The sequence below is a fragment of the Triticum aestivum genome, chromosome 3B (genome assembly GCF_018294505.1).
Source record: "Triticum aestivum cultivar Chinese Spring chromosome 3B, IWGSC CS RefSeq v2.1, whole genome shotgun sequence".
Taxonomy (NCBI): Eukaryota; Viridiplantae; Streptophyta; class Magnoliopsida; order Poales; family Poaceae; genus Triticum; species Triticum aestivum.
Genome location: NC_057801.1, coordinates 688,941,945 through 688,956,761, shown reverse-complemented (window position 1 = coordinate 688,956,761; position 14,817 = coordinate 688,941,945). Strand labels below are relative to the sequence as shown.

Sequence of the window (14,817 nt, the reverse complement as noted above, 5' to 3'; positions counted from 1 at the left end):
CCAACTGTTTTGGGTGTCCTATGAAGATGCATTTTATCCGCTTTGGGTTCGAGCTTATCAACCTGAAACCTTTTCACATAAGCGTCGCAGCCCCAAACTTTTAAGAAACGACAACTTAGGCTTCTCCAAACCATAGTTTAAACAGTGTCGTCTCAACGGAATTACGTGGTGCCCTATTAAGTGAGTGCGGTTGTCTCTAATGCCTAACCCATGAACGATGGTGGTAATTCGATAAGAGACATCATGGTATGCACCATATCCAATAGGGTGTAACTATGATGTCCGGACACACCATCACACTATGGTGTTCTAGGCGATATTAATTGTGAAACAATTTCCACAATGTCTTAATTGCGTGCCAAAGCTCGTAACTCAGATACTCATCTCTATGATCATATCATAGACATTTTATCCTCTTGTCACAATGATCTTCAACTTCACTCTGAAATTACTTGACCCATTCAATAATTCAGACTTGTGTTTCAACAAGTAAATATACTCAGTATCTACTTAAATCATCTGTGAAGTAAGAACATAACGATATTCACTGCATGCCTCGGCACTCATTGGACTGTACACATCAAAATGTGTTGCTTCCAACAAGTTGCTATCTTGTTCCACCTTACTGAAACCGAGGCTTTTCAGTCATCTTTCCCATGTGGTATGATTTGCATATCTCAAGTGATTCAAAATCAAGTGAGTCCAAACGATCCATCTGCATGGAGTTTCTTCATGCGTATACACCAATAGACATGGCTCGCATGTCTCAAACTTTTCAAAAACGAGTGAGTCCAAAGATCCATCAACATGGAGCTTCTTCATGCGTTTTATACCAATATGACTTACATGGCAGTGCCACAAGTACGTGGTACTATCATTACTATCTTATATCTTTTGGCATGAAAATGTGTATCACCATGATCGAAATTCAATAAACCATTCCTTTAGGTGCAAGACCATTGAAGGTATTATTCAAATAAATAGAGTAACCATTATTCTCCTTAAATGAATAACCGTATTGCGATAGACATAATCCAATCATGTCTATGCTCAACGCAAACACCAAATGACAATTATTTAGGTTTAATACTAATCTTGATGGTAGAGGGAGCGTGCGATGTTTGATCACATCAAACTTGGAAACACTTCCAACATATATCGTCAGCTCACCTTTAGCTAGTCTCCGTTTATTCCGTAGCTTTTATTTCGAGTCACTAACACTTAGCAACCGAACCGGTATCTAATACCCTGGTGCTACTAGGAGTACTAGTAAAGTACACATTAACATAATGTATATCCAATATACTTCTATCGACCTTGCCAGCCTTCTTATCTACCAAGTATCTAGGGTAATTCTGCTCCACTGGTTGTTCCCCTTATTACAGAAGCACTTAGTCTCGGGTTTGGGTTTAACCCTGGGTTTCTTCACTGGAGCAGCAACTGATTTTCCGTTTCATGAAGTACCCCTTCTTGCCCTTGCCCTTCTTGAAACTAGTGGTTTTCACTAACCATCAACAATTGATGCTCCTTCTTGATTTCTACTTTCGCGGTGTCAAACATCGCGAATATCTCAAGGATCATCATATGTATCCCTGATATGTTATAGTTCATCACGAAGCTCTAGCAGCTTGGTGGCAATGACTTTGGAGAAACCTCACTATCTCATCTGGAAGATCAACTCCCACTCGATTCAAGTGATTGTTGCACTCAGAAAATCTGAGCACAAGCTCAATTGAGCTTTTCTCCCTTAGTTTGCAGGCTAAGAAAATCGTCGGAGGTCTTATACCTCTTGACGTGAACACGAGCCTGAAATCCCAATTTCAGCCCTCGAAACATCTCATATGTTCCGCGATGTTTCGAAAACATCTTTGGTGCCTCAACTCTAAACCGTTTAACTGAACTATCACGTAGTTATCAAAACGTGTATGTCCGATGTTCGCAACATCCACAAACGACGTTTGGGGTTCAGCACACTGAGCGGTGCATTAAGGACATAGGCTTTCTACTGTCCGCATAATCGCTACTGTCAACTTTCAACTATATTTTCTCTAGGAACATATCTAAACTGTGGAACTAAAGCGTGAGCTTACGACATAATTTGCAAAGATCTTTTGACTATGTTCAGATAATTAAGTTCATCTCATGAACTCCCACTCAGATTGACATCCCTCTAGTCATCTAAGTGATTACATGATCCGAGTCAACTAGGCCGTGTCCGATCATCACGTGAGACGGACTAGTCATCATCGGTGAACATCTTCATGTTGATCGTATCTACTATACGACTCATGCTCGACCTTTCGGTCTCTTGTGTTCCGAGGCCATGTCTGTACATGCTAGGCTCGTCAACTTAACCTAAATGTTTCGCATGTGTAAATCTGGCTTACACCCGTTGTATGTGAACGTAAGAATCTATCACACCCGATCATCACGTGGTACTTCGAAACGATGAACTTTCGCAACGGTGCACAGTTAGGGGGAACACTTTCTTGAAATTTTAATGAGGGATCATCTTATTTACTACCGTCGTTCTAAGCAAATAAGATGTATAAACATGATAAACATCACATGCAATCAAATAGTGACATGATATGGCCAATGTCATATTGCTCCTTTTGATCTCCATCTTCGGCGCTCCATGATCATCATCGTCACCGGCATGACACCATGATCTCCATCATCGTGTCTCCATGAAGTTGTCTCGCCAACTTATTACTTCTACTATTATGGCTACCGGTTAGCAGTAAAGTAAAGTAATTACATGGCGTTGTTCAATGACACGCAGGTCATACAATAAATAAAGACAACTCCTATGGCTCCTGCCGGTTGTCATACTCATCGACATGCAAGTCGTGATTCCTATTACAAGAACATGATCAATCTCATACATCACATATCATTCATCACATTCTTCTTGGCCATATCACATCACATAGCATACCCTGCAAAAACAAGTTAGACGTCCTCTAATTGTTGTTTGCATGTTTTACGTGGCTGCTATGGGTTTCTAGCAAGAACATTTCTTACCTACGCAAAAACCACAACGTGATATGCCAATTGCTATTTACCCTTCATAAGGACCCTTTTCATCGAATCCGTTCCGAGTAAAGTGGGAGAGACTGGCACCCGCTAGCCACCTTATGCACCAAGTGCATGTCAGTCGGTGGAACCTGTCTCACGTAAGTGTACGTGTAAGGTCGGTCCAGGCCGCTTCATCCCACAATACCGCCGAAACAAGATTGGACTAGTAACGGTAAGCATACTGAACAACATCAACGCCCACAACTACTTTGTGTTCTACTCTTGCAAAGAATCTACGAAATAGACCTAGCTCATGATGCCACTGTTGTGTTATGTAGCACAAATTCAAAATTTTCCTACGTGTCCCCAAGATCTATCTATGGAGAAACCAGCAACGAGGGGAAGGAGAGTGCATCTACATACCCTTGTAGATTGCTAAGCGGAAGCGTTGAAGAGAACGGGGCCGAAGAAGTCGTACTCGTCGTGATCCAAATCACCGGAGATCCTAGTGCCGAACAGATGGCACCTCCGCGTTCAGCACACGTACAGCCCGGTGACGTCTCCCACGCCTTGATCCAGCAAGGAGAGAGGGAGAGGTTGAGGAAGACTCCGTCTAGCAGCAGCACAACGGCGTGGTGGTGGTGGAGGAGCGTGGCAATCCTGCAAGGCTTCACCAAGCACCGCGGGAGAGGAGAAGGGAGAGAGGTAGGGCTGCGCCAAGGAGAGGTCAAACTCATGTGTTGGCAGCCCTCAAGACCTCAACTATATATAGGGGAGAGGGAGGGGGTGCGCCCCCTCTAGGGTTTCCACCCCAAGGGGTGCGGCAGCCCCAATCCCATATAAGGGTGGCGGCCATGGGGGGGGGAGGGGAAACTTGCCCCCCAAGTTAGGTGGAAGCACCCCCTCCCCAAACCCTAGGCGCCTTGGGCCCTTGTGGGAGGGCGCACCAGCCCACCTGGGGCTGGCCCCCTCCCACACTTGGCCCATGCAACCCTCCGGGGCCGGTGGCCCCACTTGGTGGACCCCCGGGACCCTCCCGGTGGTCCCGGTACGTTATCGATAAAACCCGAAACTTTTCCGGTGACCAAAACAGGACTTCCCATATATAAATCTTTACCTCCGGACCATTCCGGAACTCCTCATGACGTCCGGGATCTCATCCATGACTCCGAACAACATTCGGTAACCACATACAAACTTCCTTTATAACCCTAGCGTCATCGAACCTTAAGTGTGTAGACCCTACGGGTTCGGGAACCATGCAGGCATGACCGAGAGGTTCTCCGGTCAATAACCAACAGTGGGATCTGGATACCCATGTTGGGTCCCACATGTTCCACGATGATCTCATCGGATGAACCACGATGTCAAGGACTCAATCAATCCCGTATACAATTCCCTTTGTCTAGCGGTATTGTACTTGCCCGAGATTCGATCGTCGGTATGCCGATACCTTGTTCAATCTCGTTACCGGCAAGTCTCCTTACTCGTTCTGTAACACATCATCCCGTGATCAACCCCTTGGTCACATTGTGCACATTATGATGATGTCCTACCGAGTGGGCCCAGAGATACCTCTCCGTTTACACGGAGTGACAAATCCCTGTCTCGATTCGTGCCAACCCAACAGACACTTTTGGAGATACCTGTAGTGCACCTTTATAGCCACCCAGTTACGTTGTGACGTTTGGTACACCCAAAGCATTCCTACGGTATCCGGGAGTTGCGCAATCTCATGGTCTAAGGAAAAGATACTTGACATTAGAAAAGCTTTAGCATACGAACTACGATCTTTGTGCTTAGGCTTAGGATTGGGTCTTGTCCATCACATCATTCTGCTAATGATGTGATCCCATTATCAACGACATCCAATGTCCATGGTTAGGAAACCGTAACCATCTATTGATCAACGAGCTAGTCAACAGAGGCTTACTAGGGACATGGTGTTGTCTATGTATCCACACATGTATCTGAGTTTCCTTTCAATACAATTATAGCATGGATAATAAATGATTATCATGAACAAGGAAATATAATAATAACTAATTTATTATTGCCTCTAGGGCATATTTCCAACACTTACGTTATGATAGGCCGGCTTAAGAGGAAAGGCGTGAGGAGTATCTCCCTTACAAGGAATCAAGACCCAGATTTGTATCCGGCTTGTAGTACAAGATAGGCTAGTCCTACTAGGACTCCACATGTAACCCGCCCCTCTAACTTATATAAGGAGGGGCAGGGCTCCCTAAAGAGGGACAAGGAACAAGAAACAATATTTAGGGCTAGACACAAAGGGGGAGCCGGCTTACATCGACTCCCTCATGAGCATAATGAGACCTAGCCACAAACAGCATGTAGGGTTATTACCGGATGATGTTTACCGGGGCCCGAAGCTGTCTAAATCCTTGTCTTGCGTGTTGCGACTCTCGTCCCAATCAACCCCTCTCAAGCTACCACATAGATGTGTTGGCCTCGCGACTAAGTCCTGGCACTAAGGACGTCTGACGTGTTAATTCCACGACACGATCTATTGGTAAATTGTTGCTTGCCATGACGAACACAATGCTTTCAATATTTTCACCCATTGAATTTTCTCTGGTTTGAAGTCTCTTCTCAATGGTGACATGGCCGGTCTAGATTAGAACGATGCTTATTATCTTCGATCTAATTTTTCATTTATTTATCTTTTGTCAAATCAATAGCCATGGCAAAATCTGACATTGTTTCCTTCCCATTGCTTATACTTGGTACCACCCTAGATGCAACTTCTCGATCTTATTGGATAGCATTAACGAACCGCCACTTAATGACTAGGGTTTAAGCTTCAAGAACCCTAGAGGGAGGACCGTATACCTTGTAGCAAATGATTAGAGAACATTGTGCAATTTTTTGAGATGTGCATATGCAAATTTATACCGACAACCAACAACTAAATTAAAACCACCTCTTTAACTTGGCAAGTTGGTATCTATCTTCAATTGACGTTCAGTAGATAGATGGTCCACAATATATATTTTGACAGGTAAATTTATATTATAAAAATATTAACAATTATTTCTTGAAACTACAATTGTAAAAATATTTTTATTTGAATAATACATCAAACCCACTATAATTTTTGTTTGACTGTCAACCCTAGTATAATTCAGATGCAGTCACATATGAAATGTTGAATTATATATGGGATTTAGGCCCATATGTCCATTTTTCCTGAATAAAAGTTTCAAAATCTTATTTGTGGTGTCATGACATGGGTGAGAATATAGTCCTACATGTGAAGCGGGGGAGATTTATGACAAATAACTCTCCCTCACATCCCACTAGAGCATGAGAAAGAGGTGTGGTGCATGTGAACTTCTCCTCTGCCGCCCGCCTCGCCATTTCATGCTTGTGGGTTACGAATGAGCCGAGCGAAGGCAGACTCAGATCCATGCCTTGAATGTGGTTTTTTTGCTGATCGGGATAAGGGCCCGCCCAATATATTAACAACATCAGTTTTCATCTGTGGTGTAGCGGGATCTAGTTTTCATATGATCATATCGCACACATGGCATCCTTCCTCTTGTTGTTGCTACTTGCGAATACCACACACATGACTGCATAGGTGAGCAAACCACCAGGATTGCGCCTTTTACGATCCTATGCCGGAGGGAAGGCGTTAAGATCTTTGGAGAGCGTCTCAACGCTACTGCTCACCTCCACCACTTCGACTTCTTATGTAACTTCACCAAATTCGCCATGGGTGGCAAGGATGATGCCATGAAGAAGGTCGTCGTTGCCACCACGACCTTGACCTTCCCAACTAGATGGCATGAATTGCTAATCCTCTTTGCCGGTTCATGTGTTTGTCATGTTGGTGATATTTATAGATATGTCAGTTCTATGTCTAGTACGCACTAGTATGGTTAGATCATGGCATGATATTAATATTTTTCAAATCTCTTATGATTTTCATACGGGTTACATTAACTAGAAATTTATTGATAGATCAAATATGAAGGTGTGGAAGTCAATTAGTAAGTATAATAATAGAAGGGTGCAACAAAATTGTTCCCGTATGATGGTGCTTTCAAATTGAACAATACATTTAAATACACTTTAAAGTGTGTGTATATATCTATGTATACATGTAAATGTTTGTGCTAGATGTTGCCCCGCGCGTAAGAGTTTCGTTGCTAAAAATAAAAATAAAAGTTGAGTAGATGATCACTTTAAAGTGTAATGGTTTGTACTAAAAAGAAATGCATAAAAGTTGCTAAAAACATCTAAAACTAATGGGAAGAAGATGTAAGCTTAAAAACTTAAAAAAGTATGAAAAGTATTAATAGAGAAAAAAAATGAATTTAGTTAAAAGAACGTCATTCTGCCCAAATGTGAAGGGTGAACTACATATGTATGCTGCAATCGCCCAACACATGTTGTCCATACAAAATCTATTTTTAAAAATAACTTATGACTATCATGCATAAATTGATGATGTGCTGCGCTTCATGCATAGAGAGTAACGCAAAAACAATCTAATGTATGACTTACATGCATGACTTGCTTATGTGGCGTTGATTGTATGTCTAAGAAAAACAGGTAGTGATTGTAACTATGTCGAAATAGGAGAAAATCGGCTATTCGCCACTTTCAATACGGGGCTTCGCAGAATTGCCATTCTTGACATTGGCTTCGTAAAAATGCCACCCAGCTCATGTGCATTTTGATTAACATGCCATTTCCCTTTTTCCATTGCTTTTGTTTTTCTTTTCCATTTTCTAGCACCTGAAAGGGCCAAAGTACCCCTTGATGCTGTCTACCGCTATCTACACGTATTTGAAATCAGATCAGAACGCTTGAAGCAGACGAGTGCATGCTGTCCACCAAGAATATCGTGCTGGGCGCATCCCTGATTGCCTAGACGTCTTGCTTCAATCGTTTGACGCTGCCCATTTCCTGTCTCCTTGCATTCTCCATCTTCACAACTTGGGCACGCATCCGTCGCCTCCAACAGTTGCTGCTGCCAACGCGCGAAGGGGAGGGCGAGCTGCGCTGGCGCGCGCAAGAGTGGGCGAGCACCGGCGGCGAGCTGCGGTGGCTAGCGTAGGCATCCGCGAGGGCACAGCAAGGGCGAGCACCGGCGTCGACCTGCGGTTACTCACACGGGCATGGTCAAGCTAGGGCGGCAAGCCGCGGTGGTGCGCGCAGCGTGGGCTAGCAACGGCGGCGACCTGCAGTTGCTCACACGGGAGTGGTCCTGCTAAGGTGGAGAGCCGTGGTGGCGCGTGCAGGTGAAGGCTAGCAACGGCGACGACCTGCGATTGCTCACCCTGGCGTGGTTCAGCTAAGGCAGAGCATCACTGGCTCGGGCAAGCATCAACGAAGTACAGCGGCGAGCAACTTGACGACAAGGATGAGCTAGTCGAGCAATCCCCATCCAACCAGTATACAAACACATCGGATCAGGTTGAAATATTCAAGGGCACTTTGGTCCTTTCAGTTGCCAAAAAAAAAGAAAAAGAAAAAGAAAAAGAAACGCAATAGAAACTGGGAAAATGGCATGTTAATCAAAGTGCACACGAGCTAGGTGGCATTTTTACAAAGTCAATGTTGAGAGTGGCAATTTTGCGAAGCCCCATGTTGAAAGTGGCCAATAGCCGATTTTCTCGTCGAAATAGAAGATTCCAAAGTTTCATGAAAATAATTAACTTTAGGGCAATAAAATATTAAGTGCTTAGGAAAAAAATCATGCACCCAAATTGTGCAAGAACAGATTAATACGACCTCCATTCCTAAACATAAGATGTATGGAGGCAGTAACGTTTTCACGAAAAGTTAAACTAAATTTTGATTTGCACAGTTTTTAACATTTTACACTTAAAATTGTATCTTTCTCCCAGAGGCACATGCTTCCGTGCTGCACATCAATGTATTTCCCATGAACTGAAATTTTACACAAAACATAATGATCATGGATACGATTGAGTAGATGATCACACTGACCTCGGAGGTCCAATCAGTATTCTTTCATTCCATTCTCTCTCTCTCTCTCTCTCCCTCTCTCTCTCTTCCTTAATATCTACCCATCCAATAAAGAACACAGATATCAAATTCCATTCATTTAACCTCCCGTCCCAAGCCAACATCCATCCCCCCTCCGCTTCTCCTCCCCCTTCCTCGCAACATATAGTACCACGCACCTCACCATCTTTCGGTGGCCTGTCCCTAACCTCCTCACTTCTCCCTCTCTCCCTCTCCTTCCGGAACAGACACCTCCACAGGGTAAATCCGCAGGGAGCAAAAAGAAGCTCGCTCCGTCTAAAAGGAGCAGCAACAGCCGGGAGGCCGGAGAGGAAGGCGAGGAGGGCGGTGAGCAGCAAGAGGCGGCGGCGGCGCGCGGAGATAGCGGAGAAAGATCGTGCAAAAAGGGTACGTGCGTACGTACGTAGGCAGCCATCCACCGCCGGCGTCGGATCCGATAACTTCTCCTCCTTTCTTTTATCCACTCGGCCTATCTCTCTCCCCTTGCTTTTTGTAGTCTCTTCCTTTCTCTTCTTGGTCCCAGTTAACTACGCTTCCTGCCATTGATCCAAGAAAGGCACATGCCCAGAGTTTTCTTGGCATTTCTGCTCAAAAGGAAACGAATTCTATTCTGATTTCTTGCCATGTATTTGTTTCCTTCTAATTTATAGGAGATGCGAGTGCATATTTGGTATATTTTCTTGTGCTTTTTAGGCATCGTTCGTTTTTCATGGAGTATTTGGCAAGAGAATAAAATCACGGATTCTTTCTGGTTATACGCTGCTTCCTCGGTTCTATGCTTGCATCTAGCTTCCTGACAACGTATAAAGATTTCATGGAAGAAGAACACACTGTGTTCTCACCTTTCGTGCTTCCTCTTTTGTCAGTAGGCGCGAAGGATGGCCTCGTCGTCGGCGTCGTCGTTGCCGGCGCCGGGAGGATCGGTGATCACCTTGGCCGTCTCATCGGCGGGGGGCAACGGCGCCGGCGGGGTGTGCGGCACGGGATCCCCGTGCGCGGCGTGCAAGTTCCTCCGCCGCAAGTGCCAGCCTGACTGCGTGTTCGCGCCCTACTTCCCGCCGGACAACCCCCAGAAGTTCGTGCACGTGCATCGCGTCTTCGGCGCCAGCAACGTGACCAAGCTTCTGAACGAGCTCCACCCGTACCAGCGCGAGGACGCCGTGAACTCCCTCGCCTACGAGGCCGACATGCGCCTCCGCGACCCCGTCTACGGCTGCGTCGCCGTCATCTCCATCCTCCAGCGCAACCTCCGCCAGCTCCAGCAGGACCTCGCCCGCGCCAAGTACGAGCTCTCCAAATACCAGGTGAGGATTCATTGCATTTGCATCAGACTCGTCGATCTTCTTTACCGTCGATCATCGCTCATACGCTGATGCACATACATTCGTTGGTGGTGTTTGACTGTGATCCTTGCTTCAGTCGGCGGCGGGGCCGAACGGGTCGCAGGCGATGGCGGAGTTCATCGGCAGCGCGGTGCCGAACGGCGTGGCGAGCTTCATCAACGTCGGGCACTCCGCGGCGCTCGGCTCCGTCGGCGGGGTCACGGGCTTCGGGCAAGACCATCAGTTCGCCGCCGTGCAGATGCTGTCCAGGAGCTACGAGGTGGCCGAGCCCATCGCGAGGCTGGGGCTGAACGGCGGCTATGAGTTCGGCTACTCGGCGGCCGGGATGGCCGGCGCAGGGTCGGTGCCTGGTCTCGGCATGCTCGGCGGCTCACCGTTCCTGAAGCCCGGCATTGCCGGCAGCGACGAGAGGGGCGGCGCCGGGCAGTAGCCGAGCGGCTGCCCTCGCCCCTCTGTCAGGTCAGGTGCGGCATTAAACACACTCTTCTGGCCGGTCTTCCTCTTCCATTTCTGATCATGAATAAATCATCACGGTTCATTGGCTAGTTTATTTACTGTGTGCAATGATGCGTTGGTACCCAATTAATGTTGATGAGTCGATACGTGTGCGCGCGCAGCCATTAATCAGGCCTCGGCGCACTGTTTAGCTTTACTCTGGTTATTGTTAGTGTCCATGCACGCTCTTGTGGTGAACATGTCTTCAGCATTTGGTTAGTAGGAGTACATGCACGCCACGTGTGAATGGACGCAAAAAATATGGTGCTCTTGGTCGATCAATGTGGAAACAGAAATCTGTTTCATACTTGACCTCTTGATAGTTCTCCAGCATGCATGATTAGTTTCAACTTAGGTGCCCATGCCTAGCTAAGTAACTATAGCTAGTGGAGTACTGTAAGTATTCTAAATTTCGAAGTCATGGCCTCATGGGTACTATCAGCAGGTAGAGCTAGCTATCTAGCTAGCCAGCTGCCACTGCGACCTAAACACCTCACCTGTGGGGAAAATTACTGATATTTCATGTCTACTACGGCGCGTGCATCTCTTTTTCAAATGAAGTGTAAGTTGTAAGACAAATTAAGCTCAACAAGAATGAGCTAAAATGGCGCAAATAATAATTAAATTAGCATTGATCTTTCCAGTGTACTCCATTCGTTCTAAAATAGATGACCCAACTTTACATTAAAGTTAGGATAAAGTTGAGTCATCTATTTTGAAACGGAATGAGTAGCTTCGAAGAAGAAGAAAACTGTTTGTACAAGTGAAGTACCTGATCATGAACAGTTTGGTGCTGATCTGCTGATACAGTTGCGTTGTGTTGTCATATTCAACTGTGATGCACCCCAATTTCAGCAGTTTGGGCATTAAGCTAGTCTTCTACTATATCTACTATAAGACAAAAAGCGGAAATAATCTGTCCATTTTATTCTGTATTAACTTATCAATCGTTGACTACGTACAGTTGGGTAGTAACAGTTCCCTAGATTTCTAACAAGTAGAACAGGTGTACTTCAGAATAGTACAAGCAAGAACTAATAATTGATCAGTTATTCATACATCAAAAGCGAAGGAATTATATTTGACCTCATTTTGATACTTGCCAATGTTTTATAGGTTGCTGACGAGGAAAAAGCATGTTGAAGATCTAGGTGGCGGTGCAACGACCTGAATTATTACCTATCTTGATCGTGCGAGTGTTAATCGATTTACTAGTCTACTATTTGGCATGAATGCATATGTTTACTTTGCTTCTTTCTCCTTTTTGTGTTTTGCTGTACCGCCGCATCCATGGATGGTGTTTGTCCCTGACTTCTACCACTTGATCGGACCGTACCTCTCCCTTAATTATGTATAGAAATATGTGTGGTGGATCAAACGGTCTTGTGACGGTTTCTGATGATTGGTTCAACTCACTTTGCATCCCCATAATTATGCAAGGGATCAATCAGTTAGGCCTCCTTTGGTTCATAGCATTGGAATATCATGGGAGTATGAAAATCATAGAAAGTGAAATGACATGTATCTCAATTCGTATATGAAAAAAGATGTCATATTTGATTTTAGGATGAGAACTTTTCATAATGTCCAAGCTAATGTTTTTTCTCTTCGAAATGTGAGGGAGGCTCCAAAGAAATTTTCAATACAAGTTATCTTTTAAAATTCCAACATTATTTCTGTAAATCAAGGTAGGCCTTTGACCGGAAATTGCTTTTGGAGGTCGAGCTCCATGGACGCCTCCAAAAGCAAAATTCATGAAAATTCATTATTTTACATTTCAAAAAAATCTGAAAATAATACAGATAGAGATGAAGGCATAATGAACAATTGTGTAAATTTTCAAGGGCGAAATATGTTGAAACGAGGGTTGTGCAAAAATAAAAAACTAGGGCTTTTTAACACATGATATTATTCATCCTCTCAGCCATGAATTTGTCTTTTTGTACAGGTCGCATTTCAATCTATTTCATCCTAAAATTTTACACATACACCCAACATCCTTGTTTACTTGTACATTTTTTTAGATTTTTTTGAATTAATTTTTTTGAGTTTTGAATGTTTAAAAAATCGGTTTTCATGGAGGTCGAGATCCAAAACGTCTCTCTCGGCTTAGACTCGCAATGAAATTCCGAAGAAAGTATTCGTTTCAAATTTGGACTAAATAGATATAAAAATTCAAAATAAAAAGAAAGGCATGCATGTAAGGAGGATGGCCTGCCCTGGTTACTGGTTGAGCTGACCTTGCAGGTTTTGCTGAATCTGTTTGAGATTACAGTGGATCAGTAGCAGCTCTAGTAGTAGTATCTTTGGGTTGACTTGTGTGTGGCTGTGACCTAGGAAGGCTACACATACATACGATTGGACATGGCATGCTATGGTAGCTAGGGCCTGCGGTGCATGCGCGCGCGCTTGTCTGTGGTGAAATATGCTGCATCATTGCATGGATCCTCTGCAGGACTGGTCAGGTGGATGGATCGACCGATCAAGTAGTAGTAGTAGACGTGAGTACCTAATAAAGCAAGCATTTACTCGTAGAGCACCAGCGCTTCTCTTCAATTCCTGCGCTGCGACCCTGCAGCTGGCTTGCTTTTGCTTGCACCGGAGGCAAACTGCGCGCGCGTGGCCGGGGAAGAGGAAGCGCTACTCGTAGGGTAGCTTTGTAGGGCTGTGTGGGAGTAACTAAAGGCCGGCCGCTGCACCCTCTGGCCCCCCTCTCCCTCTCTCTCTCTGAAGAGATCCATGGGAGAAGATTTTCGCAGCCTACACCCGATCCCTAGGCTGTGAGGTGATGTGATGTGAGGTCAATGGACGCCTGGAGAGGTCACATCGTGAGACGGGGCAGTGGTCAGTGTGGATGGCGATCTTTTCTCGCGGTGAATCCCTGAGAAGATCATGGTACTGAGCTCAGATGGCTACTCCTAACCGGTAGGTTTATTTGGGAAGATGTTTTACTAGCATGCATGTGCATGCAGCTGGTAATTACTCCAACCGCCAACGCCGCGCTAGTGAGCCTAGATGCAGATAGCTACAGTTATGGTCATGCAAAACAGCGAACTAGCCTTGGTGTGTGCAGTGTGCTCCATGGCAATGGCATGGCTGGCGCGATCGCGCGTCGTGGTATGCAGGTGCAGTGAGCAGTGGAGGCCATGCCACACGCTACAAAGCTGGCGCTCGCTTGAGTCATGCAGCTGATTACACCACTGTATGCTCCGTTGACCGATGCCAGTCCGAGTGTGCATGGCATTCGCTTTTGATCATCCCTCATCGTCCCACTGTTGTTTCCTTCTCTCTCTCTCTCTCTCTCTCTCTCTCTCTCTCTCTCTCTCTCTCTCTCTCTCTCTCTCTCTCTCTCTCTCTCTCTCTCTCTCTCTCTCTCTCTCTCTCTCTCTCCGGACGCAGCCCTCTGAATTTTGGGATGTGGCCGTTCGATGAGGCAGAATGCATGTTGCAGGACCCCTAGCAGCACCGGGGAGAGAGAGATGGCAGCGTCGGGTCGTCAGGCCTCCCAGAAATGTCGTTCGTTCTGCAGGAGACATTCATTGCGCATCTCCCTGCATTCATGGCTGCACGTATACGTACAGGCACATATACCAGCACAGTCGCACGCACAGTCGCGTTCCTCTGGCCCTAGCGACACGTAGCTGGTCTCCCGCGCACGCTACCTACAGTGCCATTTTTTGGCTCTTCATTTTATCTGACTTGCCATGCCACCATTAGATTACTGATTGAATCCATGTGGACCAACGATTAACACGTAAACCCAGTGTACGTAGGTGCTGTAGGGATGCTTAACGTAAGTACGTACTCGACAATGATGCTTTGGAAGCGAGGATTGCACGGTGCCATGCCATGCATGCACTGCCACAGTGACGATGAGAATGGTTGGGGCCGGCCGGCCCGATCGATTGATCGACCGGGGCAGGCATGTAGTAGT

At 45.6% G+C, this 14,817-nt stretch overlaps 1 protein-coding gene across 6 annotated transcripts; it reads left to right on the top strand.

Annotated features, from left to right (window-relative positions):
• The first annotated feature begins 9,151 nt into the window (after nucleotides 1–9,151).
• LOC123071770 (LOB domain-containing protein 6) lies at nucleotides 9,152–12,448 on the top strand. 6 transcript variants are annotated; one of them, XM_044495354.1, is made up of 4 exons: nucleotides 9,152–9,432; nucleotides 9,912–10,349; nucleotides 10,465–10,847; nucleotides 12,000–12,448. In XM_044495354.1, exons 2-3 carry the CDS (start codon nucleotides 9,924–9,926, stop codon nucleotides 10,816–10,818), a joined length of 780 nt encoding a protein of 259 aa, XP_044351289.1. In that variant the 5' UTR covers nucleotides 9,152–9,432; nucleotides 9,912–9,923; the 3' UTR covers nucleotides 10,819–10,847; nucleotides 12,000–12,448. The 6 variants fall into 6 exon arrangements, with proteins under 6 accessions (XP_044351289.1, XP_044351287.1, XP_044351284.1 ...); XM_044495352.1 differs by having other exon boundaries at nucleotides 9,153–9,432; nucleotides 9,915–10,349; nucleotides 10,465–10,852; XM_044495349.1 differs by having other exon boundaries at nucleotides 9,155–9,432; nucleotides 10,465–10,852.
• Nucleotides 12,449–14,817: the final 2,369 nt, after the last annotated feature.

Coding starts and splice junctions, on each gene's coding strand:
- LOC123071770 (XM_044495354.1), top strand. CDS start 9,924: ATGGCCTCGTCGTCGGCGTCGTCGTTGCCGGCGCCGGGAGGATCGGTG. Junction 10,350..10,464: donor ACGAGCTCTCCAAATACCAG/GTGAGGATTCAT, acceptor TCCTTGCTTCAG/TCGGCGGCGGGGCCGAACGG.